Genomic DNA, 26,735 nt, shown 5'->3' with positions numbered 1-26,735 from the left:
GAACTAGAGAACAATTTATATAATCATAAGAATAATAGAGAGAAAAAAAACTTTGAAAGATGTTACAACTCGGAACAATGAATGCAATAATAAATCTTAAGGCCAAAAGAATAATGATGAATACTTACTTTCTGACAGAGAAATGATAAACTTAAAATACAAAAAGAGACATACATTTTTGGCCATGGCTAAAGTCAAACTTGTTTTGCTAGACTATGTAGACAAATACTGAGGCATTTGGGTTCTTTTTCCTTTTTATTTTATAAATTGTTCAGTGGGGGCTGGGAGTGCATAATAAGAGAGACAGATTGCTTTTTAAAGGTACTAGTTAGTTGAAAATTTAAAAACATTTTTATTAATTTAGGGCTTCTTTGTTCTACAAATGCTGCTAATATGATTCCTCCTAGCATCTATTCTGTTTCATCTATGTCATCTATAATCATTAATCTATTATCTCTTCACAAAATTTTTCTTTAAAAATCAGCTTTAAGGATTGCCTATAGCAATTCACAACTTCACGAATCCTTAGTGGTGCAAGCAAGACATTCTCTATTTTGATTACATTACATTCTACTAGAATTATATTTTACATTCTACTACAGAAAGATAATACACATGGGGAGTGGTGACCAGGAAGCATTATTTTGGATAAGATTGAATAATTATTAAAAGGGAAAATAATTGACATGTCCTTTAGAAGAAGAGTAATGTTGATTTGATCACTGTCTTCAGAAGTAAAGTTGAAAATAGGATGGGAAATGGAAGAGTGAGAATAGGAGGAAGAGGAAGGAGAGAATCTACACAGAAGCATGGTATGAAGATAGAATGGTTTTGCAAGAATGCTTATTTATTACAGGGAGAGGGTGGAGGTAAAAAGGACAGCAGTGATGGCATTTAAAAAAAGAAAAGAAAGAAAATAGCATCAATCATTACAATACAAATGCATGAGAGCAGAAGAACATTTAAAAAAAAAACAAAGGACAGCAGTATTAGATCTATCATCTTAAAGTTAAAATAAAGCACAGTAGTAGAAAAATGTATATGACAAAAGTTTACAGATTCACAGAATATCCTCTTCTAGGATTTTTCTTTGCATATTGAAATTTTGAAGTGTGGTGGTATTTATTTAAAATTGGAAACGTAAATGCACACAAAAAAAGCCACTAAGAGAATGGTTCAAAGTAGATTTTAAAATGAATTTTTTTGTTATTAATGGTCTCAATTTGAAAGAAATACAAAAATACAAAAGATAGTTAATAAATTCTTTCTGTTTTAGAAGGTATTATAATAGAAATCTAGCCTATACTCCATAACCGTTACAATCAAGTTGCCTGTATAATCCTGAGTGAGACCCATAACAAATGTCATTCATTTGTGTATTCTTTCTTTAAAAATGATTTAATTTTAGTGATGTAATAGTTAAAATTTGTCAAGCCAAATTTTTTAACTATTATGGACTGAAGAGGAGGCTTTTTCTGCGATTCATTCTGTGAGGCACTTTACAAAGATACATTTGGCACTGGTGAGTCAGGCTGAAGAAGCATTCTGCATTGCATAGATTCAGAGTTGTGACTCACTTTACAAAGATACATTTGGCACTGGTGAGTCAGGCTGAAGAAGCATTCTGCATTGCATAGATTCAGAGTTGTGACTAGAGCTGAAGAAAGAGGCTTATGCTGGTGAAGAAGCTTCTTGTTGAAGAGGCTACGTCCACATGGAAATCAGAACTTTGGAAGTTAGCTGAATTTATTCAGATAGGAGCTCTAGGGTGGTAGGCTAGGAAATATTTTCTAATTCCTTCATACATTTCCCTCCTTTTTCCATATTTATATTAAATTAAATTATTAAGAGCTACTAAGAACATTTTGACTTAAGAAGTTAATTTTATATATGCTGACCACAAAAATTATTTTTTTCCATTCTTTTAACCATTTTTTTTTATCAAACAAAATTTTTAACTATTACAGTGGTATGGTCTATGCCAGTGATGGTGAAACTTTTGAAACATTTTAGGGACTCCTGTCATGTCCCACCCACCTCCTTAGACTATTTGCTTGTACCCACCCCCCATTGAGTGCCATGCTCTACCCTCAACTGCATATCCCACCCCTTGAATTGGGGAAGAGGGAGAAGGCTATCAGCCTGACAAACCAGGGTGCTACAGTGCTCACAGAGAGGTCTCTGTGGGCCATCTTAGGCACACATGCCATAAGTTCACCATCATGGGTCTATACCATATCTTGACATAATTTTACTTTGATTATCATATAGAACCAGTAAAATATTTTGCCTTCCACAATTTTTAATGCAATAGAAGTTGCTTTTAAGATATTTTGGAGCTATTAAAAATTAGGGCAGTAGTAAAGTTTTTTTAATATAAAATGAGATAGTAACAAACAACATGAAACAAATGACAGATGTAGAATATATTATGGCTTTAAGAGTGAGCTAGAATATACAATAGGAATAAGATACATCTTCAGAAAAGGAAATCGTTTAACATATTCAGAACTGATGCACTTGCCTGGAGATAATGTGATGGGAATGGGCCCTTTGCCAGAAGATAATCTACAGAAAACTTTGAAAATGGACAATTTGGACACCATGAGTAAATACGTAGCAAAGTTTAAATCACTTCATTTGGAAGTTAGAATGTATGCATGTTTCAGTCTGTATGGCTACCAGATCTAGGTGGTTGTTTTTTTAAAGCATACTATTTACGATGATTTTTAAAGAAATTATTTTTGTTTGATTTGTTATATTGCTGGTGGGGCAATGATATAGTCTTTATTACAGTTTTCCTTTACATTTTTTTTTGCTATTCAGTTACTTTTTTGTTTTGAAATTATTGCTATATTGTTGAGTGCATACATAGTTAATATTGTTCAACAAAAGTACTTTTAAGAATAATATAGTCACAATATTTACATCTCAGTCCATTATAACGTGAATTCAGTTTGGTCCAATATCATCATTATAATTCTTAATTCCCTGGATTCTCTCCAGTGCTTTAACATAGTAAATTTTAATCCATCCTCTTATTTTGAATCTACATCTACATTTCAGTCTTAGGTGATGTTCCTTTTGTCAACAGATTATTGGCTTGTGCTTTCTATATTTTATATGTATATGCATATTTCTATATTATATAATCCTTTTTCTTTTTATAGGGAAATTAAATCAAGTGATCTTTGGGTTAGTATGCATTTCTTATCCTAAACAGATGTGTCATACTCTAGAATTAATCTCTGTTCTCTTTCTACCATCAATTTATTAGGAATTATTAAGCATGTGTAAGGCACCACAGGAAGCACAAAAAGAAATACAATCAGAAAAAAAGACCCTGTCCTCAAGAAATTATAATCTATTTAGAGGATTTAACTTGTACATAGTTAAGTAAATACCAAATAATATAAAGTAATGTCTAGAGAAGGAAAGTGCTAGAAACTGGAAGGATCCGGAAAGGACTTAAGTTGCTATCACAAGAATTGTACTTTGAAGAAAGTTGGAGATTAAAATGTAAACTCTTTGTAAACAGAGATTGTTTTGTTTTTTTTTCTACTTTTATCTCCAACAACTAGCATAGTGCTTAGCACATAGTAATAGAAGGGGAAAGAGGGAATGAACATTTCTCTTGCACCTGCTATGTGCCAGGCACTGGGCTTTTAAAAACATTACAAATATTATCTTTCATTTGACCTCTGTAATAATCATGCAAGGTAAGTGTTCTTATAATCCTCATTTTACAGTTAAGGAAATTGAGGTATATATAGGTTAAGTGACTTGCCACATGTCACAAAACTTTTAAGTGTTTAAGGCTAAATTTGAACTTCTAGGCCTAGTGCACTAACCACCTTGTCATGTACTACCTTAGAGTAAGGATTTACTAATATTTGGTGATTATTGACTGAGGAAGAGATGGTGTATAATGCATTCCATGCATGGGGCAGAGAAGTAAAAGATATCGTTTCATGCACCAGAGGTATTAGGCCGGTTTGTCTTAGACAGAGATAGCATGAAAGGGGGTAAATGAAATAAGTATGAAAAAATAGGTGGAAACCAGGTTATCAAGTGCTATAAATGTCACATTGAGGACATAATACTTTCTCCTAGTGGCAACTGTGTGCCACTGAAGATTTTTGATTAGGGAGATAACATGGATAGATTTGTATTTTAAGAATACCAATTTAGCAGCTGGCATCCTTCTCTCTTATTCTGCAGCTGTGATCCCATAATTAAATCATTTGTGCTTATCCTTTTTTTAACATAGTTGGTTTTTTTTCTTCTTCTTGGTAACTAAGTGTGAAAGTAAATTCAAGCTGTTAAGTATTAATGTTTCAATAAACATTTTTGTAAATGATTCAGGGAGTCTGGTTTTATATAACAGGGTAAATGCATAGCTTTTTCTTGTTAATAGTAAGAGAAGCTCTCAATAATAAAGCTCCCTATTCAGAGGCAAAATCATACAGAAAGGAATAGGTAACATGAAATGGATAAAGAACAAAATATATGTTGAACTTAAAAACATTATTCCACTGTAAGATTATAGATATAGTTATCTTTTATTTGTATCCTGCCTATGAGCAATGATTGTTTCATATTTCCATCCCTAGAACATAGTACAGTGCCTAGCTCATAGAAAGTGTTTAAATAAATACCTATTGAGTGATTGATCTTTCCAAGTTACCTCATAATATTCTGTTTAGCTGTAAATTCAAAAGCAAACTATACATTACAATGCAAATTTATGCTCACATGTTTATAATAGTTAAACTTTAGTAATTAATAATATGCAATTTAATTAATAATAAACTTAGCTTAAAATCATCATAATTAATAAATGCCAGAACAATTTTAGTAATAATGATTTAGTACTCTAAGCCATTATAGAAAAGTTGAAACAAATATATACAATAGGGACCATATCTTAATTATCTCTGCAATTCCCTTTATACAATTCTTTGACCATATTAAACCCTTAATGAACTGCTCTTGAATTAATGAATTAAAAAAGAATCCTATCATTTTAAAAACGATTACTTTCTGATTCTGAAGTAACCAAAATATTTTATATTCTCTTAACTAATACTTTATGAAAAATTTCTTAATGGTATTATCTTTATAAATCTGTTCTTATTACAGGCATTCAGGTCCATTTCCATTTATTATAAAAAACTAACGAGATTGTGAAACCCAAGACCTCCTTTTTAGTGTGTAAATGTGCTGAAATATTAGTGAGGATATGATTTCTCATACTTTGGCCTTTTGATGAAACACCTTTGCAATACTAGTATGTCACCTTATCCTACAATTTCACACATCAGCTGCCATGGTATCTACCCTGAGAGCCCAGTTTCACATTGCACTAATGAGTCAACACCTGTTAAGAGTGGAGAAATCTGAACCTTGTTAGCGATTGTACACTCTCTTGGGAACTTGGATGTTGAGCATTGTCATACTCACCGCCAACATGTCTGTACTGAGAACTCTGGATGCAGCAGTGATGAAGTCTCCTATCAGCATTGTAAAGCCAGGTAAACCCAAGAAGAAAAAACGGGAAGGACAATGCTTTATAACTGTATTTAAGATATCCTGAGGGAGAGAAAAAAATCTCTGAGATACATGTTCATTTTTATAAGGATAAGATTTCCAAACAGAAAAGCAATGAGATTCTAAAATTTGCAACAGTATTTTATAATTTGTATTTCTACAGTGTCTTTTTTAAGAGCTGAGCGTATATACTTGAGAAAAGAATTATTACCTCATGTGTTCATGACCTCTCTATGAGATAAATATATCATTGGCACCTTTATGAGATAAATAAATCATAGATTTTACAGCTAGAAGGGAATTTGAAGATCACCTAGCTGACTTAATTCCTAGAGTCTGGTATTGTAATATCTATCTTGCAGATAGAAAAACGAAGTGCTAAAAATCAAAGTGATTGGTCTAAGTAAAGCAGCAGCAATAATTTACATTAACAGTATTTTATGATTCTAAAGAAAACTGAGACTAGAAAAGACTTAGTTAAGCTTACAAAACCAGAAAATACCCAAGCTTGACCCCAAGTTTCCTACCTCCGAATCTGCTACTCTTTCTATTTCATTAACCCCAGTGAAGCCAGGTTTTGCCATAGACTAATGCTACAAGGGCTACTAGCAAGCTTTAGGAATTGTAATGCCTTACTGAAAGGAGAAAAGGGACAGGCAGAATAAATAGCTGCCTAGGTTATAACACACAAAGGTTTCCCTAACAGACATTTTAAAGGAATACATTTCAATAGGAGTCTTTAAAAATGCACATATTTAAATTTCAAGAGATTCAGTCTTCCATGTCATCTAGGTATTAAGTGAAAAGTCAGCAAAACACAGCAGTCTCACTAATGCTTAAAAAATCCTCACCTGACCCTACCCTGCACCCCAATCTACTTTTCTATATCTCTCCTTTCTCTCAGAGACAATTCTAGGAAAATGTTCTAACACTGATTGCCTCAACTTCCTTGACTCATTCATTTCTCAGCCCTTTATGGTCTGCTTTCCATCCTCACTACTCAACTGAAACTACTCTCCCTCACTCCCAAATCCAATTGCCTTTGCACAATTCTCATCTTTCTTGATCTCTCTGAAGTATCTGACACTTTTAACCACCTTCTCTCCTGAATCCTATGTTCTACCTGGGTTTTTGTGAAACTGTTCTCATTTCCCCTTCTACTTATCTGACCACTCCTTTTCAAATTTATTTTTATTTTTAATAACAAATATACCTATGTTTTCTGAAGTGACCACTCCTTTTCAATCTCCTTTGATGAACCATCATTTACATGCCACTCCTTAAATGAACAAGTATTCCAGGGTTCAGTCCAGGGCCCTTTCCCCTTCCATTCTCCTTCTAAACCCTTATCTTTTGTCTTAGAATCAATACTAAGTACTGGTTCCAAAGAGGGTAGTAAGGGATAGGCAGCTAGGGTAAGTGGCTTGCCCAGGGCCACACAGCTAGGAAGTATCTAGGTCAGAATTTGAATCCAGATCCTCCCATCTCCAGCTCTAGCTCTATTCACTGAGTCACCTAGCTGGCCCTCTAGAGTCTCTTGATGACCTTATTGTATCCAATGAGTTCAATTATCTTTACACAGCTATCAGACTCACATTTCTCAAACATGACTCCCAACAACCTTAGGTCTCAAATGGTCAACTTCATAGTCCATATATCAAACTGGATTTAGACAGACATCTAACACTCAACATGCCATTAATAGAATTAAATTTCCTTTGAACTTTCTTACTTCTGTCAAATGATCACTATGCTTCCAGCCATCTTAGTTTGCAACCTCCGAGTCATCCTTGGCTCCCTTTTCTTTCCTTCAGGTGCCAAGGCTTGTCATTGGGACTTCCACAATTTATCTTACATTTATCTCCTTCTCCCTATTCACATAATTATTACTCTCATTCTGGCTGCTCAAACAGCCTCCTCATTAACCTCTGTGATTCCTTTCTCCCTGCTCTCCTCCACAACAACAGCCAAAGAGAGACCCGAAGGCCAGGCCTGGCCTGGTCATCACTCTGCTCAATAAAATGCAGGGATTCCCTCTGAGCTCTGGGTTCCAATAGAGACCCCTGTACTGGGCACGGAGCACCCCTCCACTTGGCCTGCCCTTCCTTTCCAGCCTTGTGGTGTGCCCAATGTTCCCTTCCGACAGAAGCCACGGCCCAGTCAAACCTCTCTAGTCACAACACTCCACCTCAGATCCCTACTCTTTGGTACCAGCTAGGTCCAGCCTATACTCAACGCCTAGAACACAAGCCTTACTTAACTCTTCTTCAGAGTGACAAGGTGGGGATGCCTCCTCTATGAAGTCGTTCCTTAGTCCCTCAGCTGCTCAGATCAATTACCTATATGAATTGTATGTGCCCTTCTATGCACATCTAGTGCTTCTCCAGGTAGAATGCATCCTCCTCAAAGATAGCTCTTCTGTTTTTGCACTAGTCTTTCCAGAATAGCACCAGGGATAGAGTAGTGAAATGATGGTTATATTTAACCTACATCTCAGTTTCCTCACCTGTCACAAGTGTATATTTGTGAGGGAGAAGAAAAGGGTAGAGTAGGCTCGCTGGTAGATTTCTTAAGACTCTAATTCTAGTTAGAAAAGTTTCAAAGCCTCCAGTGGAAAGAATAAAATACAAAGGATATAATGTTCCACCTCTGCCTATTTGGATGCTTTTCAACGTCCAAAATGGTAATTACTGAATATAAAGAATATATGGGGGGCATCTAGGTAGCTCAGGAGAGAGAAAGATCCAGGGACAATTAGTCCTTGGTTCAAATCCGAGCTGAGGGACGGACCTTGGGCAACTCCAACTCCCAATGCTTACCCCTTACTGCTCTTCTGCCTTGGAACCTATATTTATTACTGATTTTAATACAGGAGGTAGGTTTTTTTTTTAAGAGTATACTTTTTTTTACTTTCACTACTGAAGATAATTCTCATACAAATAAAAGGATTTTGTCCTCATAAAAATTTTTAAAAATTGTCAATTAATTGGTATATTTCATTTTTGTAATAATCAGTGTTTTAAAATGTGAGAGAAGAGTGGATTGATCATTGGTACAGTAGGATTTTAATTCTCTGTATTTGAAGATACAACTATTATTAGTGATAAAACACATAATCAAAATTTATTATATGTAAACAATAAAGCTTCCCCTAATGTACAAAGAGCATTCTTTATCTTCTAGATAGAACAATCATAAAAATGACCATTGCATACTACAGTGGAAAGAGAAATGAATCTGGAGTCATAGTTCATCAATTTAGGTTCTGTCTCTACCCCTTGGTAGCTGTGTGACTGCAGTTAAGTCACTGAATATATCTAGGCTTCAGTTTTCTTAACTATAAAATAAAGAGTGGATTGGATGTTTCCTTCCTGCTTTAAGTCTTGATTTTATGAGTAGTTGTTAGATTTACTCTTTGCTCTGATGGAACCACAACATTGTTTTAAATATACTGTGTGGTACTTTCTTTTTTAGCTATTTCATAGTTATACTATATTGATTAAGGTTTTCATGAGAATAAAGATTAAAAATAAGGCAAACCTGAAAATCATTATCTTGGATTTTATGATTATACACATTAATCAAACTAAAGGAGCTTCCATTTAGTCTCTAGATGCTAATTAAAAGAAAATACTTTAAGTTATCCTCTTTATATCATCTCAAATTTCGTTCTTCATTCTTTTTATGAGGCTACTTGAGAAATTCCTTATAATACTTTGAAGAACATTGATGTTTAAAATTCAAATCTACTACCAAACCATAATAAGTGAAATTATAAGAAGTCAATACATATCTCCATTTTTAAGTAAAGCATTTTTTAGAGTGATCTGGCCATACAAAAAATACTTTTACTAATCACAGTAGGTAAATTCTTTATTCTTCTCAACCAAAATGATCTTTCTGCTGCTTTGAAGTTAATGTTTAAACCTGTTTTAATCACTTCCTTTGATACATTTTAAAGTCAATATCAGTCAAGACAAACATTCTAGGAGATGGAGCAGATGGATGCTGCAGTTTTATAAAGTGTGTGGTAAACTCATGCTTCAAGGTCAGAACAAAAGATCCACCTTTTTCATAATTAAGGGTCTGATTAATGCACTGGGCTCCTCACAACACACCTGTAATTACTAACAGAGGTACGCATTGTGCTGTGCCCTCGTCTCTGAATATCAGACATCAAGCTATACAGCAGCAGATGGGAGAACATTTCTGTTGACATATGCTGCAATGAAAGGATTTGTGCAAACCTGGCTAAAAAGGTAACAGAATGTAGCATATTTGAAGATTAATAAGGCAAACAACCATAATGTTAATTTTGTTGTGTTTGTGTTAATTCCATCTGTTAATGTTAGATTCTAAATCCTATATCCAGTTTAATTTTGTAAAAAGCTTTAACACAGTTTAAAACAAAATAAGTAAACATTTTTCAACAACTGAATATTTAAGCTTATTTAAAAAATGCTATCCAATGCCTCAGTATGAGAATTAAAAACTTGTTTTACAACAAAACCAAACTTTTGATTTCTTTGTAAAACCAGGGAGACATACACATGCCCCTTATTGTTGTATCAGATGCTTATGCACAGGAGAAAAGATATGTAAATTGTGAAGAAGTAAAATAAAATAACAAAGTTATTCACTTTAAAGAGCTACAGACCAATTTGACTAAGATAAAGTCACATAGACTCTATTCTACCCTCTGGACCTTTGCCAATCTGTTTAACTAAACCTGTTTCTTAAAGGAAAGAGCCAACTGGGAGAGTAGAGTAGCAGATGGCTAGCCTACCTAACCACTACCACCCACAAGATGACATGGAAATCAGGAAATAACTAAGACTTGATCTAGTAACCATAGATTATAGAAAGCCCTAGAAAAGGGTTGGTATGAAAGCAAAGCAAAGAAAAGTTAGGTTTATTCAGTCTAGTTGTAATACACCTGCTTGTTTGATTAGCTACACTGAATCCAAACTCAAAAGGATTTGCTTTAATGTAGTAGTTGCAAGGGATAAATACCAGGGTTGTGCAAAGTGCAAAATGTTGCATAGATCTTTGCTGTCACTAAAGTTTAGTCTTTCTTCTGAAAGACTAAAAATCTAAGTTTGCCTCATGTTAATTTATAGTATTAACTTTTTCTAGTATAAGATCTGTACACTGTCATATTTTCTAGAAACCAGGCAAAAAATGTTGCTTTCTTTATAATCAAAGCAGTGGAACAATTGTTCTGTATGATAGACTATAAGCTACTTTAGTATTACTCTACTAACACAAAACTGTATAAAACAAGTTTCATCTATCTAAAGCTCGTTCTCCATATATGCATATATGCACACATGTATACATGCATACATATACCAAGTGAAATTTAGGCTAGGACACAAAAATTTTAAAGATACTTTTGACTTGTAAAGAATGATAATTTATTTGGTGTCAAACATTTTCAAAGGAGACAACATATAAGCATTCCTCTTAAATTTTTTCAGTCCAAATGTAAAATGTGTAATAAATCTTGTACATATCCCTAGGCACTAATACTATAAGGCCTCTATAAGACCTTATATGTTTTATATATCATATATATATATAAAAATGGAAAATATTTTTAAATGATAAGATAGAATGACAGTGTAGCCATGTATTATATAGTATTGGAGAAATGCATTAAATTTTGAAAAAAAAAGGAAAAGAATAATAACCTTTTGGTATTTCCAAATTATCTATTCTATGAAGATGTTTACACTGAGAGGCAACACAGTACTAGAAATGGCCAGTGGACTTTAAATCAGCATATCTGGATTTGAACCCTTGGCTACTCCACGAAGTCAGAAGCTGTCTGATCTTGGTCAAGTTATTTAATCTCTGTAGGTCTTAGTTTTCTCAAATTAAAAAAAAATTTTAAATATCTACATTCTCTACTTCTTTGGTTAAGATGAGCTCCTTAAAGACAGTAAATATGTTCATTTTCATCTGCAAATCTCCATGGCTGAATCATAGTAGTTATAAGTACTTCATGTTTGCTTAATAAATGAACATTTGCTAAAAGTAAATGCATGCTGAGTAAATGAATGAATAAGTCAATGACAGAATGTGCCTGATTCTACTTCTAGCATCTGAAGGAGAAGATTATGTGGCAGAAGGGGATAAAGAAGGAGAAGGGTTTGAGTAGAATAAGAAGAAAATTGTAAATATGATTTGGAGGACTTTGGAATTACAAAGAGACCAAATTTGAAGAAAAGGTATTTATTTGGTAGAACTTGAGGAAAAATTGAAGGAAAACAATTTATCTAAAGGACAAGAAGGACATGAGGAAGAACAAAAATACCTGAAAGGGAAAGTAAAGAAACATACAGAATTAACTAAAAGGAATTTATAGGACTTGGATTTGAACTCTTGGTTCCACCACTAAGTTGGGAGCAGTCTGATCTTGGGCAAGTTACTTAACCACTTTTGGTCTCAGATATCTATATCTATGTCTATCTATAGTTGGGAGGGCAGGTAGAAGTTAGGTTTTTTGATATCAGTGATTAGTAATAGGGCAGTTGACATATTCAAGTTCTTTGAGTACAGCAATATCTCTCTCTCTCTCTCTCTCTCTCTCTCTCTCTCTCTCTCTCTCTCTCACACACACACATATATATATACACACACATATAAAAAACATACTACAATGCCTTACTATATATCTATATATGTGTTCTTATATTAATTCTAAAAATATATAGGATTATGAAGAAAAACAATTACATGGAAATATAGCTAACAAAGGACTTAAAAAAATAACATCAAACACCTCAAATGTGTGAACCTCTGCTTTAGGTTCAGAACCATATCCTCATTCTTGCCTTAATTTATTCTTAGTGACATTCTCACCATCGCCACTACTACTACCACACATATATCTAATCAATTACCAGATCCTATCATCTCTATCTTTATTACCTGTCTGGCATGACACCTCTCAATTCACAAGACCACAACCCCAATTCAGGTACCTGACATCTTTTTTTCTATTCTTTTGCAACAGCTTTCTGATTTGACTGTAAAAATGGAGATTTGAACCCCGGACTTCAATCCCCTGAAGTCCTTGCTCTAGTTCCCGAGATGCTCTCTAATCTCACTGAGATTTCCACCTTTCTGAGATCAAAATTTCTATTTAACTGGCTGTAAAAACCTACTGTGCTCTCTTCCTACTTCCACTTCCAAGCAGACGTGTCTCTCATGACGTAAGTGAAATTGAATGGGCCTTTCGGCCCTCCTAGGCACGTGCTTTCTTAGTTTGTATTTTCTTTAATTATTAATCTTTAATAAACCTCATAAAGATATAATACAGCTAGTAAAGAAACTAAATTTTTAACTGCTACAGTTTGGCGACCACGAAGGGATAATGAAATACCCTCACTCTTCCGATCTACTGTTACTAAGTTCAGTTTTTCATAGCTACTGCCTAGAATTTTTTTTTTTAAGCCACGTTTCTCTGGCCAAGGTTTTTTACCCTTGCAAAGCTGTTGCTGATTCAGCTCATCCCAGCCATTAGATAGCTCATAGGCTCCCAGCTCCTGGCCCTGCCTGCCTGCATTCCCACCTCCTCTCCAGACCTGTTTGTTGATTCGGCTTGTTCTGCCTGCCTGCAACCCGGACCTATTTCACTCAAATCTCGATCACCTGGTGAGCTCCAGAAAACTCTAGCCTAGGAACAGACCACTCATCTCCCCAGGCCCAGGACTCATTTCTACCAGCTGGTAAAGACGGGGAGGTAATTTTCCCTTAGGCTATGATTAGCCTCCACGTGGATTGGGGGCAGGGGATCACAGGAGGGGAGAAAGAAAGGGAAAGAAGGAAGAGACTTTTCCAAAGAGGAACTTAAAAGCATGGCTACTTTAATAGGATATCTTTTGACTGCATCGATCTTCCTTTTATTTACTTCACCTGCCTGCCAGGGGAAAAATTCAGCACCATGAAACTACAACTTTAGAGGGGCAGCTGGGTATCTCAGTAGACTGAGAGTCCAGCCTAGAGATGGGAGGTCCTCAGTTGGAATCTGGCCTCAGACACTTGCTGGTGGCGTGGCCCTGAGCGGGTCGCTTAAACCCCATTGCCTAGCCCATACCAATCTTCTGCCTTCTGACAATGAGCATCTAAATGGAAAAAAACCCAAGGAAATTTAAAGAGACTGGAGGTTATATTTTTAAGGCATTTCAGACTCCAATGGTTTATAAATCTCTGTATTCTATTGCATTTGCTGATTGCTTTGTTTAAGATTTAACTTTGTGATTTTAAGTTCATATATTACTGCATTCCATACTATTCTGTTACACTGAATCATTTTAATGTACTGAGTTTTAACTACTGTTATATTCTGTTGATTTCCCCCTATAACCATACAGAACAAACATTAAGTAAGTCCATATTAAAAAAAAAACAAAAAAACAGCTTTTCTATTTTGACTTTGTAAATTGTCAAAGAGAGGATAGATGGACTCCATCAAAAATAAACTGCTATAACAACCTTTGGAAAAATTTACTGTGCTAAATATCTCAATTGGTTTTAAGGGTTTTCTAGACAGGATTTTTAGAATTTTTCTTAACAATCTCTGGTCATTTTTGCCTGCCCCAAACAAGAGGTGTAAGGCCCATTCTAACAGCTGAAGTGAAATACAATTTAACCCCCAACTTCCGCATTTCTAAAAATGTGAATGGAAACTAGGCAGTTAATCTCAGGGCATTTGTATCCCTAAAAAGCCTCCAAAAAAAAAAGGGGGAGCATCTCTCATTTATACTCTTCAGCTTATTTTACTTCCACAGAATGATATTTAGATTTCTTGATGATGTTCTAAACCCCAAAATGCATTTTACTTGGTTTAAAATATATATTCACCAAGGTTGAAAGATTTGCTACGTTTGTAAAAAATTGTGAAAAATATCCATCAATTCATAGGCTTTTAAAATGCCATACAGCAACTCGTGTAAATATGATAGTGTGTTTGTTTGCTATTGTAATTAACTGGGCTATTGAGAATTTTGGGGATATTGATAACTACACATTTGTATTACTGTTCTTTAAAAATGAAAAAGGTTACCTTGTAAAATTCATTCATAGTGGATCATGGCCAGATTTCAAGAGGACATGGACCTCATTTTTGGTGATAAAGCCTTGTATTCTATATTTTCTTAGATTTCCATCCAGAAATTTTCTTTTTATTTGGATTTTTTTGATGTCCTTTTAATTTCTCTTACCAATTGATTCATATATCTCATACCTCAGCCATGCATCCCTAAGTGATCCTGTATTTTTTCAATCACCCTCAAGATGGGGAAATGTAAAAAATATTATTATTTAAATTGCAAAGTTTAAATTCCTTTTAAGAAGAATTTTAGGTAAAGAAAGATGATACCTCTCTGAATCCAGAAACTGAACTGTTGGAGAAGGCACCATGAAGAAGCCTTCAGACCACAAGCTGCACAAGAAGATCGAGAATGAACTTTGGGTGTGGTTGCTTGAACATTCATTTATTTGTATCTATACTTTCATGCCAACGGGGACTGCCCCCTAACTGGCATTTTGTCAATGCGTCTAGCAATTATTGGTTGTTTTTTTTTTAATTCCTCTTATCCTCAAATTATTGTAATCTTTAAGTTGATTATGTTTTCATGATCATTTGGAAAAAAAAAAACTTTTTCCCAGAGGATCATATGGAGAAATTTTAAAATGGAGATTTGAATCCCAGACTTCAATCCCCTGAAGTCCTTGCTCTAGTTCCCAAGATGCCCTCTAATCTCACTGAGATTTCCACCTTGCCGAGATCAAAATTTCTATTTAACTGGCTATAAAAGCGTACTGAGCTCTCTTCCTACTTCTACTTCCAAGAAGATGCGTCTCTCATGATGTAAGTGAAATTGAATGGTCCTTTCGGCCCTCCTAGGCACGTGCTTTCTTATTTTGTATTTTCTTTAATTCTTAATCTTTAATAAACCTCATAAAAATATAATACATCTAGCAGAGAAACTAATTTTTTAGCTGCTACAGCTCTTGGATGCCAAGTTTCTCTGCTTACCAATATTTTCTATACATCTGCCAAAATTATGTTTCTAATACTTAGAACTTCTACTTGGATACTCAGGAATTCTTCAATATATACGTATTGCCTCAAAGCAAACCACTTATTTTTTCACTTAAAGCATTTCATGATCTTGCTCATCCCTACTTTTCAAAAAAAAAAAGATTTTATTTTATCTTTTAGGTACTTAATAGCCAAAATCATATTATTTGTTGTACCTTAAATTTGAACACTTCACACTGTAAACCTTAAAATTTCTTAGACTTATAAATGTTGGAAATTTCACCATTGGGAAATTTCATACTTGAAAAATTTCCTATTGATAGTGGGAACTCTATTGGAATGTGAACCCCATTGGCATGGGAGGTCCCTCCTCCTCCCTTCTTAAGATTACTTTAGGACAGAAACCTTTTGCTGAACAATGGAAAGGGCTTTGACCTATGCTTAAGCATAGAACAGGAAGTTCTTTGAGTCATGATTGATTTTAGAATTGATACAATAGAGATACTTGGAATGACAGAACCAGGTCTTGGAAAATACAATTTCCACCCCACTCAGTCCTAACAGGATTTAGGAAGGGCTGCAGCAAAGGATCAAGATTTAATTATTTGAGAATATGACCTTCAACAGACATGTGCAAAGCCACAGACCTCTGGGCGGTCCTGGGTTAAGCTAGAGCCACCATTGGCACAAGGAAGACATGGACAGTGATTGGTAGATATGAGAACTGAGGGGAGGGAACTTGGATGGTTTCCTTAAAGATAGAGGGGTCTGAGGACTGAGGAGGGTTGGTTGGAGAGGTTTTTGGTCTGAGAGGTGGTGCTTTGAGAGTTGGCTCTGAAGGAAGCTGGAGGTGGAGGCCCCTGAGACTGTTTCTCCATTTTGGTCACTGAGTAATAGGGACTGATCTCCTTTCTTTGCCTCAGCTATCTAAGGGCTTGGGCCTTTTGGCCCAGCCTAAACAGAAGGTGTATTTAAGCCCTATTCCCTTCTCTCCCCTTTCTCTCTCTCTCTCTCTCTCTCTAGTTCCTTTCTTCCTCCTGTTTGTAATTAAACTCTATAAAAGGTTGATTGCTGACTTGAGTTTTCATTTAGGAATTACATAGCTGAATTCCTTGGCGACCTTAAATTAATATATATATATCAGTCTTTTAAAGTGATTTCCTTGTCACAACACATAGCCCATAACTGTGCGTATATTCTGTATGCTATTTTTCTCCAGGCCTAGAATGAACTCTCAATTCACAACTATATCATAAATTCTTAGTTTCTTTCAAGTCTTATCTTAGGTGTCACTTCTTCTAAGAAGGAATCATATCAGATACCAATTGATTTAGACCTCTACTTCTTCAAATTATATTGTAGTTGTCTGTGTAAATTTTGTATCTTCGAATAGTATATGTTTTTTGAGATCATGTACTATTTTCTATATTGCCTTTCTATTTCCAGCAGAATATCTAGAACATGGTAAGCACCTTATGTTTGTTAAATTACTGGCATGATAGATATTTCCTTGTATGTGAAGCACTGCCATGAATGTAAATGATAAGATTTGTTCTTCACATTCCCAAAAGGAAGCACTAGGAATAAGTGAAATTGCAAAGAGGCAAATATAATCTTTATATAAAATAAAACCTTCCTAACAAATGAATTAATTCATCACAAAGTAGAATGGGCTTCCTCAAAAAGCAATGGGTTCTACTTTGTGGAAGTCTTTAAGTCTTTAAGGAAGCCTAGATAACCATTTGATTTGCATATTAAAGAGATTCTTATTCAGGAAAGGACCTGAGCAGCAGATCTCAGAGATAACCTTCTTTGAGACTCTGTGACTTTAGTTTCAGTAAAATGCTTTGTAACAGTTCTTTAGAGTAGCAATAGTTCACATTTACATAGTGCTTTAAGGTTTAAATGGTGCTTTCCTCATAAAAATATAATAAGGTAGATAGTCTGGATATTATTTATGGAATCATCGGTATTGCCAAAATAAAAGTTTCTCCAGACTCCATATAGGCTTTAGTTTCAACTAAAGTCATAGTCAAATTGACTTCAGAGTACTAATTAAATTCAATGTAATTCTGAAAGCATGTTAATACAAAACTCAAAGAAATTTCCTTATGCTTAATTACAATTGTTACACAAAATGCTGTAACAGTTCATGACCAGAGTTCTAGAACTTTTCTTCCTTTGTTTTACTAAAAATCTGCATTCTGTCTATTCTGAATGCTAAAAACTAGAATGCAATATGGTTATTCAGTGGCTTTGCAGCTTATCAAAGGATTCAGGTTTATGAGAAAGTAACCAAGTGAGAACATCTGTCCCTTATCAGTGATCTTGCAAAAAATCAGGTAATTCAAACAGAGGCATGTTGTTTCCTTTCCTTCAAAGCACAGCTCTATAAACACAAACTATTCAGCTTGGTAAATGAATCCCTTTAATTGAATGCTATGTACACAGTAACTGGGGAAAAAAATAAGCAATAAGAGAAACATATGGTGACAGCAACAGAAATTGGTTTATTCATTTTGTATGGTGTTGTTTCTTTAGTTCTTTCATAATTGACCTTTAGAACGATAAATGTGTAAAATAATTTTGTTTATTATAGCATCAAGCCTTTCAACAGTTACACAAAATGAAAAATTTAAAAGGATTCATCCTGGAAGCATTTCCATTGTTTACATAATTGCACAGCTATAATTTGGTGCTCACGTTGTTATGGAAAAGTAAAAAAAGGGGGGGCTATTATAGGCCATTTTGATTCAAAATATTGCTCTGTAGTGTCAAAAATGGGAAACATCCCAGCTTATAGCAGTTTAAAATGGATTAACTTTGTAAAAAAAAATTTTTCAACACTGACTAATGAAAAATGGATGTTCAAGGTAATTTTGTTTGAAGTTTTTTAACATTACAAATCTGAACTTAAAACACCAACTATAATTACACCTATGTAATTCACTTAATATTTTTAAAAGTATAATAAGATTATAGTTGTAATACAACAGCCTGTTGTTCACCTCTCCCACCCCCCGCCCATTTCTCAAGATACTCTCTTCTTTTCTCTTAGAAGATTGAATATGGGCAATGTTGGCATATTTATTTGCATATTTGATATAAAAAATTTTGTTTTTATTCCCCCCTTGGCCCCCAGTGAGGTGTGGAAGTAAGAGGAGGAAGAAGAAGAAATACATAATAATTTTTTTAAAGATTGATAAACTAAACCACTATTTCTTCAAATAACTAGTAATTCATTAATGACATATATTACAACTATACATTAAGTAAAATGGCGTATTCTTCCAAATACCAAAAATTTTAATGAACTGTTGCAGAAAGATGCCAGAAAACCTACACTACCTCAAGAAGATCCAGAATGAACTTTGGGTGTGGTTGATTGAACTGAAGTTTGATTGAACATTTACTTGAATTATATACTCTTACGCCAAAAGGGGACTGCCCCCTAATTGGTTTTTGTCAATGTGCCCAGCAAACATTGGTTTTACTGTCTTTCTCTCTTCTATTTCCCTCTTCTATCTAACTATTGTAATCTCCTTTTAGAAGGTGAAATTTTGTATGCACCTGCAGTTAGAAAAATTGGAAGTGCAGGATGATTATGTTTAGTGATCAAATGGGAAGAGTAATCTCCCAATCATCATCAGTGGGGATTGTGAATTTTAACTTTACTCCATCCTGCTTAGTCTAACAAAACAGCAATGTCTATACCCCTACTTAAGGATTAAGTATTGAGAAGGATGGCCTATGACAGATATGCTAACAAATGACAAATCAGAAACAACTGACAAACCCCTGGGCTGTCCCTAAGTCAAGCTTAAGCTGCCATTGGTACATGTGAGACACAGGAAGTGATGTAAAAATGGTCTATATGTTTTGCATCACTTCCTCTCTTGGCCTCTTTGCGTGGAGAGGTGACTGGTGGCAGTGTGTTGAGGTCTTGGTGTCTTGGCATGGTGGAAGCTATTGTCTGGGTTTGGCGGTGAGTGTCCTTGATACACTACTGGGGAAAGCTTAGTAACCTAGTTCAGGTGAGGCGTCTTCTCTGAGCTCTCTCAGAGTTTAGGCCAATTCCTTCTCCTTTACCTTCCAAAACACTATCTTCTTAGGAAACCCCTAATCTTCTGAGAAGACCTCATGGCAGAGGTCTTTGAACTCCCCCTGGTACAGGCTAGGCCGGAGAAATCCTATACCCTTTCCCTCTCTCTTCTTCTTAATTCCTTCCCTTTATATTAATTAAGCCACCATAAAATTTCCAAACTGACCTGGGTATTTTATTTGGGATATTCCCTGGTGAACAATTAAATTTGAATTGTCACTACCCCAAAATTTACACTTACAGTTTAGTCATTTCAAAAACAATGAAAAAAATTGCAATTTGCCAAGAGAAACACTTTAATTATGAAGGATTGGCAGGTTTAATAATTCAGGTATACCCAAAGAGATAATGGACACAAAGACTTGTACAAAAATATTCATAGCTGCGCTCTTTGTGGTGGCCCAAAACTGGAAAACGAGGGGATGCCCATCAATTGGGGAATGGCTGAACAAACTGTGGTATATGTTGGTGATGGAGTACTATTGTGCTAAAAGGAATAATAAAGTGGAGAAGTTCCATGGAGACTGGAACAACCTCCAGGAAGTGATGCAGAGCGAGAGGAGCAGAACCAGGAGAACATTGTACACAGAGACTAATACACTGTGGTATAATCGAACGTAATGGACTTCTCCATTAGTAGTGGTGTAATGTCCCTGAACAACTTGCAGGGATCCAGGAGAAAAAAACACCATTCATAAACAAAGGATAAACTATGGGAGTGGAAACACCGAGAAAAAGCAACTGCCTGAATACAGAGGTTGAGGGGACATGACAGAGGATAGACTCTAAATGAACACTCTAATGCAAATACTATCAACATTGCAATGGGTTCAAATCAAGAAAACATCTAATGCTCAGTGGACTTGCGCGTCGGCTATGGGGGGTGGGGGGGAGGAAAAGAAAATGATCTATGTCTTTAACGAATAATGCTTGGAAATGATCAAATAAAATATATTTTTAAAAAAAATAATAATAATTCAGGTATATTCTGTATTCACAAGAAATAGCCAGAGAGAATTGAAAGGCATATTCCATAAAGTAAAAAGGCTCAACTACCAATTCCCAAAATAATTAGGGCTCAGAATCTAAATCTTTCTATAAAAGGAGTTCCTGAAGCTATCAACATTTCTCAATAGTCTCCTTAAATAAAAGACCTTTAATTCTCACTCCTGTTCAAAATAAGATGGTCTGAGTGCATTTACCACATCGTACAAACTTACATAAATAACTTGGTTGGTTAGCAATTCTCATTGAGTATTCTGGGGCCTGTGTAAAAACAATATAGTCCTTCCTATTTATCTTTCTATACCATATACTCTGGTGCCTGACTATGCCAATTACCTTGATAATCAATAAATCATAAAAAAAAAACTAGAAATGCTAGTATGGAAAAGACAAAGCTAATGGATATAATTCTTTCACAAGAGAGCAAGGCTTCAAGTCTGTTAAAAGAAATAAAAAACAAAACAAAACATGAACCACGAACTCTAATTCAACAAAATTCAATTTACTGTTTCAAGGCAAGAGATAGATATTAGAACAATATTTCAGCTTTGGAAAATTTGTAGGAAGTTTTTAAAAAATGATCAACTTCAAAAGATAAATATTTAAAACAATTCACACTTCTCAAGTCAAGGTAAATCAGCTGCTAACAAAATCTGGGGGTTCTCAAAGTATTGTAATGACTAAATCACTGAATGTTTCAAAGAAAAAAAGAAAAAAAGGAATGAGGTAAAGCTATAAGAGCAAAGATAAGTGTATATCTTTATTAAAGAAGAACTACAACCTAAATAAATATAACATTTATTCCTAAAAGGCAGAGGAACTTTAAAAATGTGAGCAGAATCCCAGCTCTCATCCATACCTCTCTTATTCTCTTCTCTTACAACACTAATCTCAGTAGGAGACAACACATTTTATGTCATAACATTTGTTTTGGAGAATGTGCTTTTCCTCTGCAATCTATTTTCCCTTCCCATCAGCAATGTCCTTTTCACTTTTGCTGCTACTGAGGCTATAAATTTCCCTATAGTTCACAAAACATGAGGATTAAAAAAAAAATACATTGACATTTCTAGCTGTTTAATGCACAGAGTTCACTTTGATTTACCATAAAATGAGGATCAGACCTTTTCTACTCTCATGATCATAGTCACAGTCATTAAACAGAGACTGGGGTTGATTCTGTTAAATTATTTAAAAAACACGGAACTACTAGCCAGAAAATTCAAGTCTTTAATTAGGAAAGAGAAAGGTCCAATAATGAATGGGCCCCTATCACAGAGACAAGCACCACAAACTACAGAGTCAACACCCTGAGGCTCTGGGGAGAGCATCTCTGAGAGACTGGACCCAGCTAGATGATTCTCCAAAGAGTGACAGTACTTGGGGGTGTTTGATACTCTCTGGAGAACTTGGTACAGCAAGCATGCATTGACAAGCTGCTAGCAAGCTGCAAAGAGGTTGCAGTCAACAGCAGGGTATCAGAAAGAGATCAACTACTATGAATACAAAAGGAAAAGGTCAAACCAAAAAATACAATGTGAGAAGCTACTAAGACAAATAAGGGTACTCAACCTTAGACTCTGCCTATGAGTTCCACCCAAACTGGGGTCGCCAAACACTGTGCTTGTTACCTGAGTTCTCAAGGAGCAGAGGCAAACTTGAACGTGCAGAAAACCCAGTTGACAATTCTATAAGGTCAGTGGAATTTTCCTTATCTGACTGAGAGTGTATACCCCATATGAATCTAGAACTATGACAATCTGGTCATTCCTTTAATCTGAGGCTTTCTATTTCTACCATATTGCCTTCCCCTGAGATCAACCAATATGTTATTCTAATCCATTCCTGAGTAATGCCATTTTCTAGGCTAGGCCTTATTCATGCTAATCCATGGTTCAGGTTTGGGATTAGAACTCAATGAAATACTTGTTGGTCCTAAAACATATAACAGAGGGATGTTTATTCAATCATGACAAAAATATTTTTAAAGAAACTAATAATTCAAATTGCTGCTGCTCCCCTTTACCTTCACATTTACCCAGTGGGGAGAAAAAAACCAATCTGGGTTAGAAATGTCCCACAAGATAGTAGGGAATTTTATTAAACTTCAAAAATACCAAACTTCTCATAGGAAGGAATTTTATACTACAAGGGGCAGAGAATTGGTTGTCCATGGTTTAAATCATAGTCCCTTGGACTTACCAAGTCCTAAGGACAATTTCCTTCCCCCTTTTAAAAGGAAGCCAGTACTCCCTCAGACATGAGCTTGGTCTTACTTAAGTTCATTACACCTTCCACAGCAGCCTATTTTTAATGAGGATAATATGAAAGAGCTATTAATCACAATGAAATTAACAATCTTACAGAATTGTTCTAACAAAAGATGACTAAAAGTAATGCTAATTAAATTCTGAGAATTGTTACATTAAAAAAATTGTTGGGGCAACTAGGTGGCTTAGTGGATAGAGTGCTAGGCCTAAAGACAAAAGGTCCTGGGTTCAAATGTGGATTCAGACACTTCCTAGTTGTGTGACCCCTGGCAAGTCACTTATCCCTAGTTGTCTAGCCCTTCTGGCTCTGAAAAATTTTTAACATGAACTACAGCAGCAAAATGGTGAGCATGTAATTTCTCCTTCATAAAAAATTTTATAAATAATAATAAATTTTGAGATGCCAGGTTGTGGGTTCAAATCTGATCTCAGATACTTCTTAGTTGTATGATCCTGGGCAAATCACTTAACCCCAACTGTATAGTTCTTACTGCATTTTTACCATGGAATCAAAACTTGGTATTGATTCCAAGACAGAAGGTAAGGGTTTAATTTTTTTTTCTTTTAAAAAGATACTTTTGGGGCGAGTTGGGTGTTTCACTGGGTTGAGAGCAAGGCTCAGAGGCAGGAGATTCTGGGTTCAAATCTGGCCTCAGATACTTCTTAGTTATGTGACTTTGGAAAATCATTTTAACTCCATTGCTTAGCCCTTATTGCTTTTCTGCTATGGAACCAAAACACGATATATTAATTCTAAGGCAGAAGGTAAGGGTTCTTTTTTAAAAAAATAAGCATACTATTAAGTTTCCTTCTTTTACCAATAGATTGTTGAATCTGTGTTAGAAGAGGAAGAAATGGATGCTTTTACTTCTTGTCCCTCTTTATCTGCTCCCTCATGCTTCAACTAACTACAAAAGTCATTAGTTGTCCATGTTCTGAGACGACTATAAAAAAATCATATTGAAGAGAGCTCTAAATCATTAAATTTCTTTTTAAGTTTTATGAATTAAATTTAATTGTTTATAATGGAATCCATTCTTGTATATACCATGCAAACTATAACATGAAGTTTGAATTGCAAAAATAAGTGCAATTATGACACACATGTAATTTTTCACAGAGACATTTTCTTCTTTGGAGGTTAGTTATCTCCATTGTTCTTCCATTCTTGTTTGTCAAAACTATCAAGAAAGTATCCATCACAAATAATTAGGACTTATTACATATTATCCTTGGACTGGTTTTTATTAAAAAATTAAATAATCCTCATCTCCTAGGATGAAGTCAAAGTTTCAAAGAAATTCAACTGATACATAGTACAGTTAAATACTTCTTTATTTCCAAATTGTGGCAGTATCATGAATCTGCCAAAAATTGCAAACATAATTCAGAAGAATAACTTCACTTTAAGTATTCCTCAAACTCACATCATAACAAAAACCATACCATATATTAAAAGTGATTATTTACTTTAAATTATAATAAAATCTTAGTTTAAATTACAATAAGAGAAGAAACATTGTACATCTGAAAGAGCATTGGTCTAAGAGATAGAAGACCTGAGTTGGTATACCAGTTATTACTCATTAGCTAAATGACATTGAACAAGTTAATCTCAGTAAAGCTTAGTTTCATCATCTATAAAATGGAGGTGGCTAGTCTTCATAATCCTCAATGGGAGGAAATGTTATGCCATTTTATATATATATATATATATATATATATATATATATATATACACATACATACATATATATGTGTGTGTGTGTATACACACATATGTGGCAAATTCTTTGTGAAGTATAAAATACTATCAAAAACATAAGATGCTTTTATTAGAAAAATAAATTAAGAATTTAGAACATGTGCTTAGTCTGACTCAGGGGGTCTTAAAATTATACATTTGGAGAATTTAGGAGTAGAAAAGGACCAAAGACATCATTTTATCAAACTTCTCATTTTGCAAGCAAGGAAACTGAGCCTGAGAATGGCAGTGCACTTTGCCCCAAGTGATATCATGGTTAATAGCATACTGAAGGCCAGACAGAACTCAGATATCTCTACAAACTTATCCTGTATTCTTTATATTTTACTGTGCTCTTCTGAAAAGTAAAAAAAAAAATTAAAGTAAAAGCAATGAAAAACAATAAGAGGACTGAAAATTAAATCAAAATAATAGCAACTGACATCACAACTAAACCACAATAAATAAAACAAACAGAATATACTGTATGCAATTATATGCCAACAAAACTAAAAATGGAAAAGAAATGGACTAAGAGACAATACAAAAAAAGAATCAAAAACAATGGAATTCAATAACCAACTGTTTGATAAAGTTGTAAACAAATGTTCCTTAATTAAAAAGTCCTTATTTAATAAAAATTCTAGGACAATGAAAATTAACCTGGCAGGAAATAGCCTTAGACCAATACCTTACACACTATACTTGGCAACACATTTTAAACAGATAAACAAACTTAACATTAAGGAAAAGATTATTTACCAAAAAAAAGAAAAAGATGAGAATCAGATCATATATGTCCCACACTTCTGGGTAGGAGATGTATTTTTAACTAAGCAAGATATAAAGGCAATTACAAAACATAAAATAGATATCTTTGATGACATGAAATTGAAAAGCTTCTGCACAGACAATCAATGTACCTAGCATAAAAAAGGAAGTGGCCAAATGGGGGAAATTTTTTTTCTATAAAATTTCTTTGTTAAAGGTTTGTAACCCAAGAAATATAAACAACTATCAAATATATGTGATATCTGTTTGTATTTCTTGTGTTTTATATATATGTACATATATATACACACACATATACTTATTTATTATTAAATCTCAATTTCAAAACCGACAGTCAAAAGATATGAATAGTTCTTAAAAGAATTACAAAGTATTACTAGCCACATTAAAAAAAGCTCTAAATCAATAAGTTTAGAAAAATATGCATCAAAATGGCTCAAAGGTTTTACCATACAATCTGCAAATAGGCAAAGTTGTAGTCAATATTGTAGGTGTTTTGAGATCATAGACATACTAATATAGGTTTGGAGCTGTGAATTGTTAAAAAATCATTTTGTAATGCACTTTGGAACTAAGCAAATAACCTGCCTATTAGCCTTTGATTTAGAGACTCCATTACTGGATTTATAACCAAAAGAATTCACTGCTAAGAAATACCCAATATAATATAAGATATTTATAGCATAACTTTTTTTGTGATGGCAAAGACCTGAAAAACAAGTAGATGCCCATAAATTGGGGAATGAATGAATAAATTGATAATAAAAGAATGTAATGGAATATTACTTCATTAAAAGAAATCATATATGTGACAAATACAAAGGAATACTGAAAGATATACAGAATATGAACTAAGAAAGAATAATCAGAATCAAGAAAACAATATACTTAATGACTATAACAATAACAATGGAAAGAATACACTACCATCTCCAAAGAAAAAGCAAAGTGAATAAAGCAAAATTATTAAAGATCTAGCATGTTCATCTTGAAAAAAGAAATATGAATGAACACTTTCAACCCACATGAAGGAAGGGAGTCCACAGTTATTTCTCTTTTTCTTCCTTAAAAAATATTATTAGTTACATAATATGGTTATCTGGGAAAGACTATGGGAAGAAGCTGAGGAAAACTATGATGATGCAAAACATAAGACATCAGTAAGTTTTTTTAAAGCAATATATGCAGAATAAAGGAATGAATAATCAATAAATAGTT

General features: G+C 34.3%; 1 protein-coding gene and 1 long non-coding RNA gene across 7 annotated transcripts in view; one reads left to right on the top strand and one right to left on the bottom strand.

Annotated features, from left to right (window-relative positions):
• RALGAPA2 (Ral GTPase activating protein catalytic subunit alpha 2) overlaps positions 1–26,735 on the bottom strand; it is a 544,635-nt gene that overhangs the window by 203,176 nt on the left and 314,724 nt on the right. For all 5 annotated transcript variants that reach the window (XM_007476631.3, XM_056813837.1, XM_007476632.3 and 2 more), the window contains one exon: positions 5,464–5,592. In XM_007476631.3, the coding sequence (XP_007476693.2) occupies positions 5,464–5,592 (129 nt within the window). The remainder of the gene's footprint in view (positions 1–5,463; positions 5,593–26,735) is intronic.
• LOC103093491 (uncharacterized) overlaps positions 18,589–26,735 on the top strand; it is a 100,239-nt gene continuing 92,092 nt past the window's right edge. Inside the window, exon 1 of one of the 2 annotated variants that reach the window (XR_008915601.1) lies at positions 18,589–19,589. This is a non-coding gene — a long non-coding RNA (uncharacterized LOC103093491). The remainder of the gene's footprint in view (positions 19,590–26,735) is intronic. The other variant, XR_001626025.2, reaches the window with a different exon arrangement.

Source organism: Monodelphis domestica, chromosome 1 (genome assembly GCF_027887165.1).
Source record: "Monodelphis domestica isolate mMonDom1 chromosome 1, mMonDom1.pri, whole genome shotgun sequence".
Classification (NCBI taxonomy): Eukaryota; Metazoa; Chordata; class Mammalia; order Didelphimorphia; family Didelphidae; genus Monodelphis; species Monodelphis domestica.
Note: the sequence above shows the minus strand (reverse complement) of the source record. Positions and strands in the feature narration are given on the sequence as shown.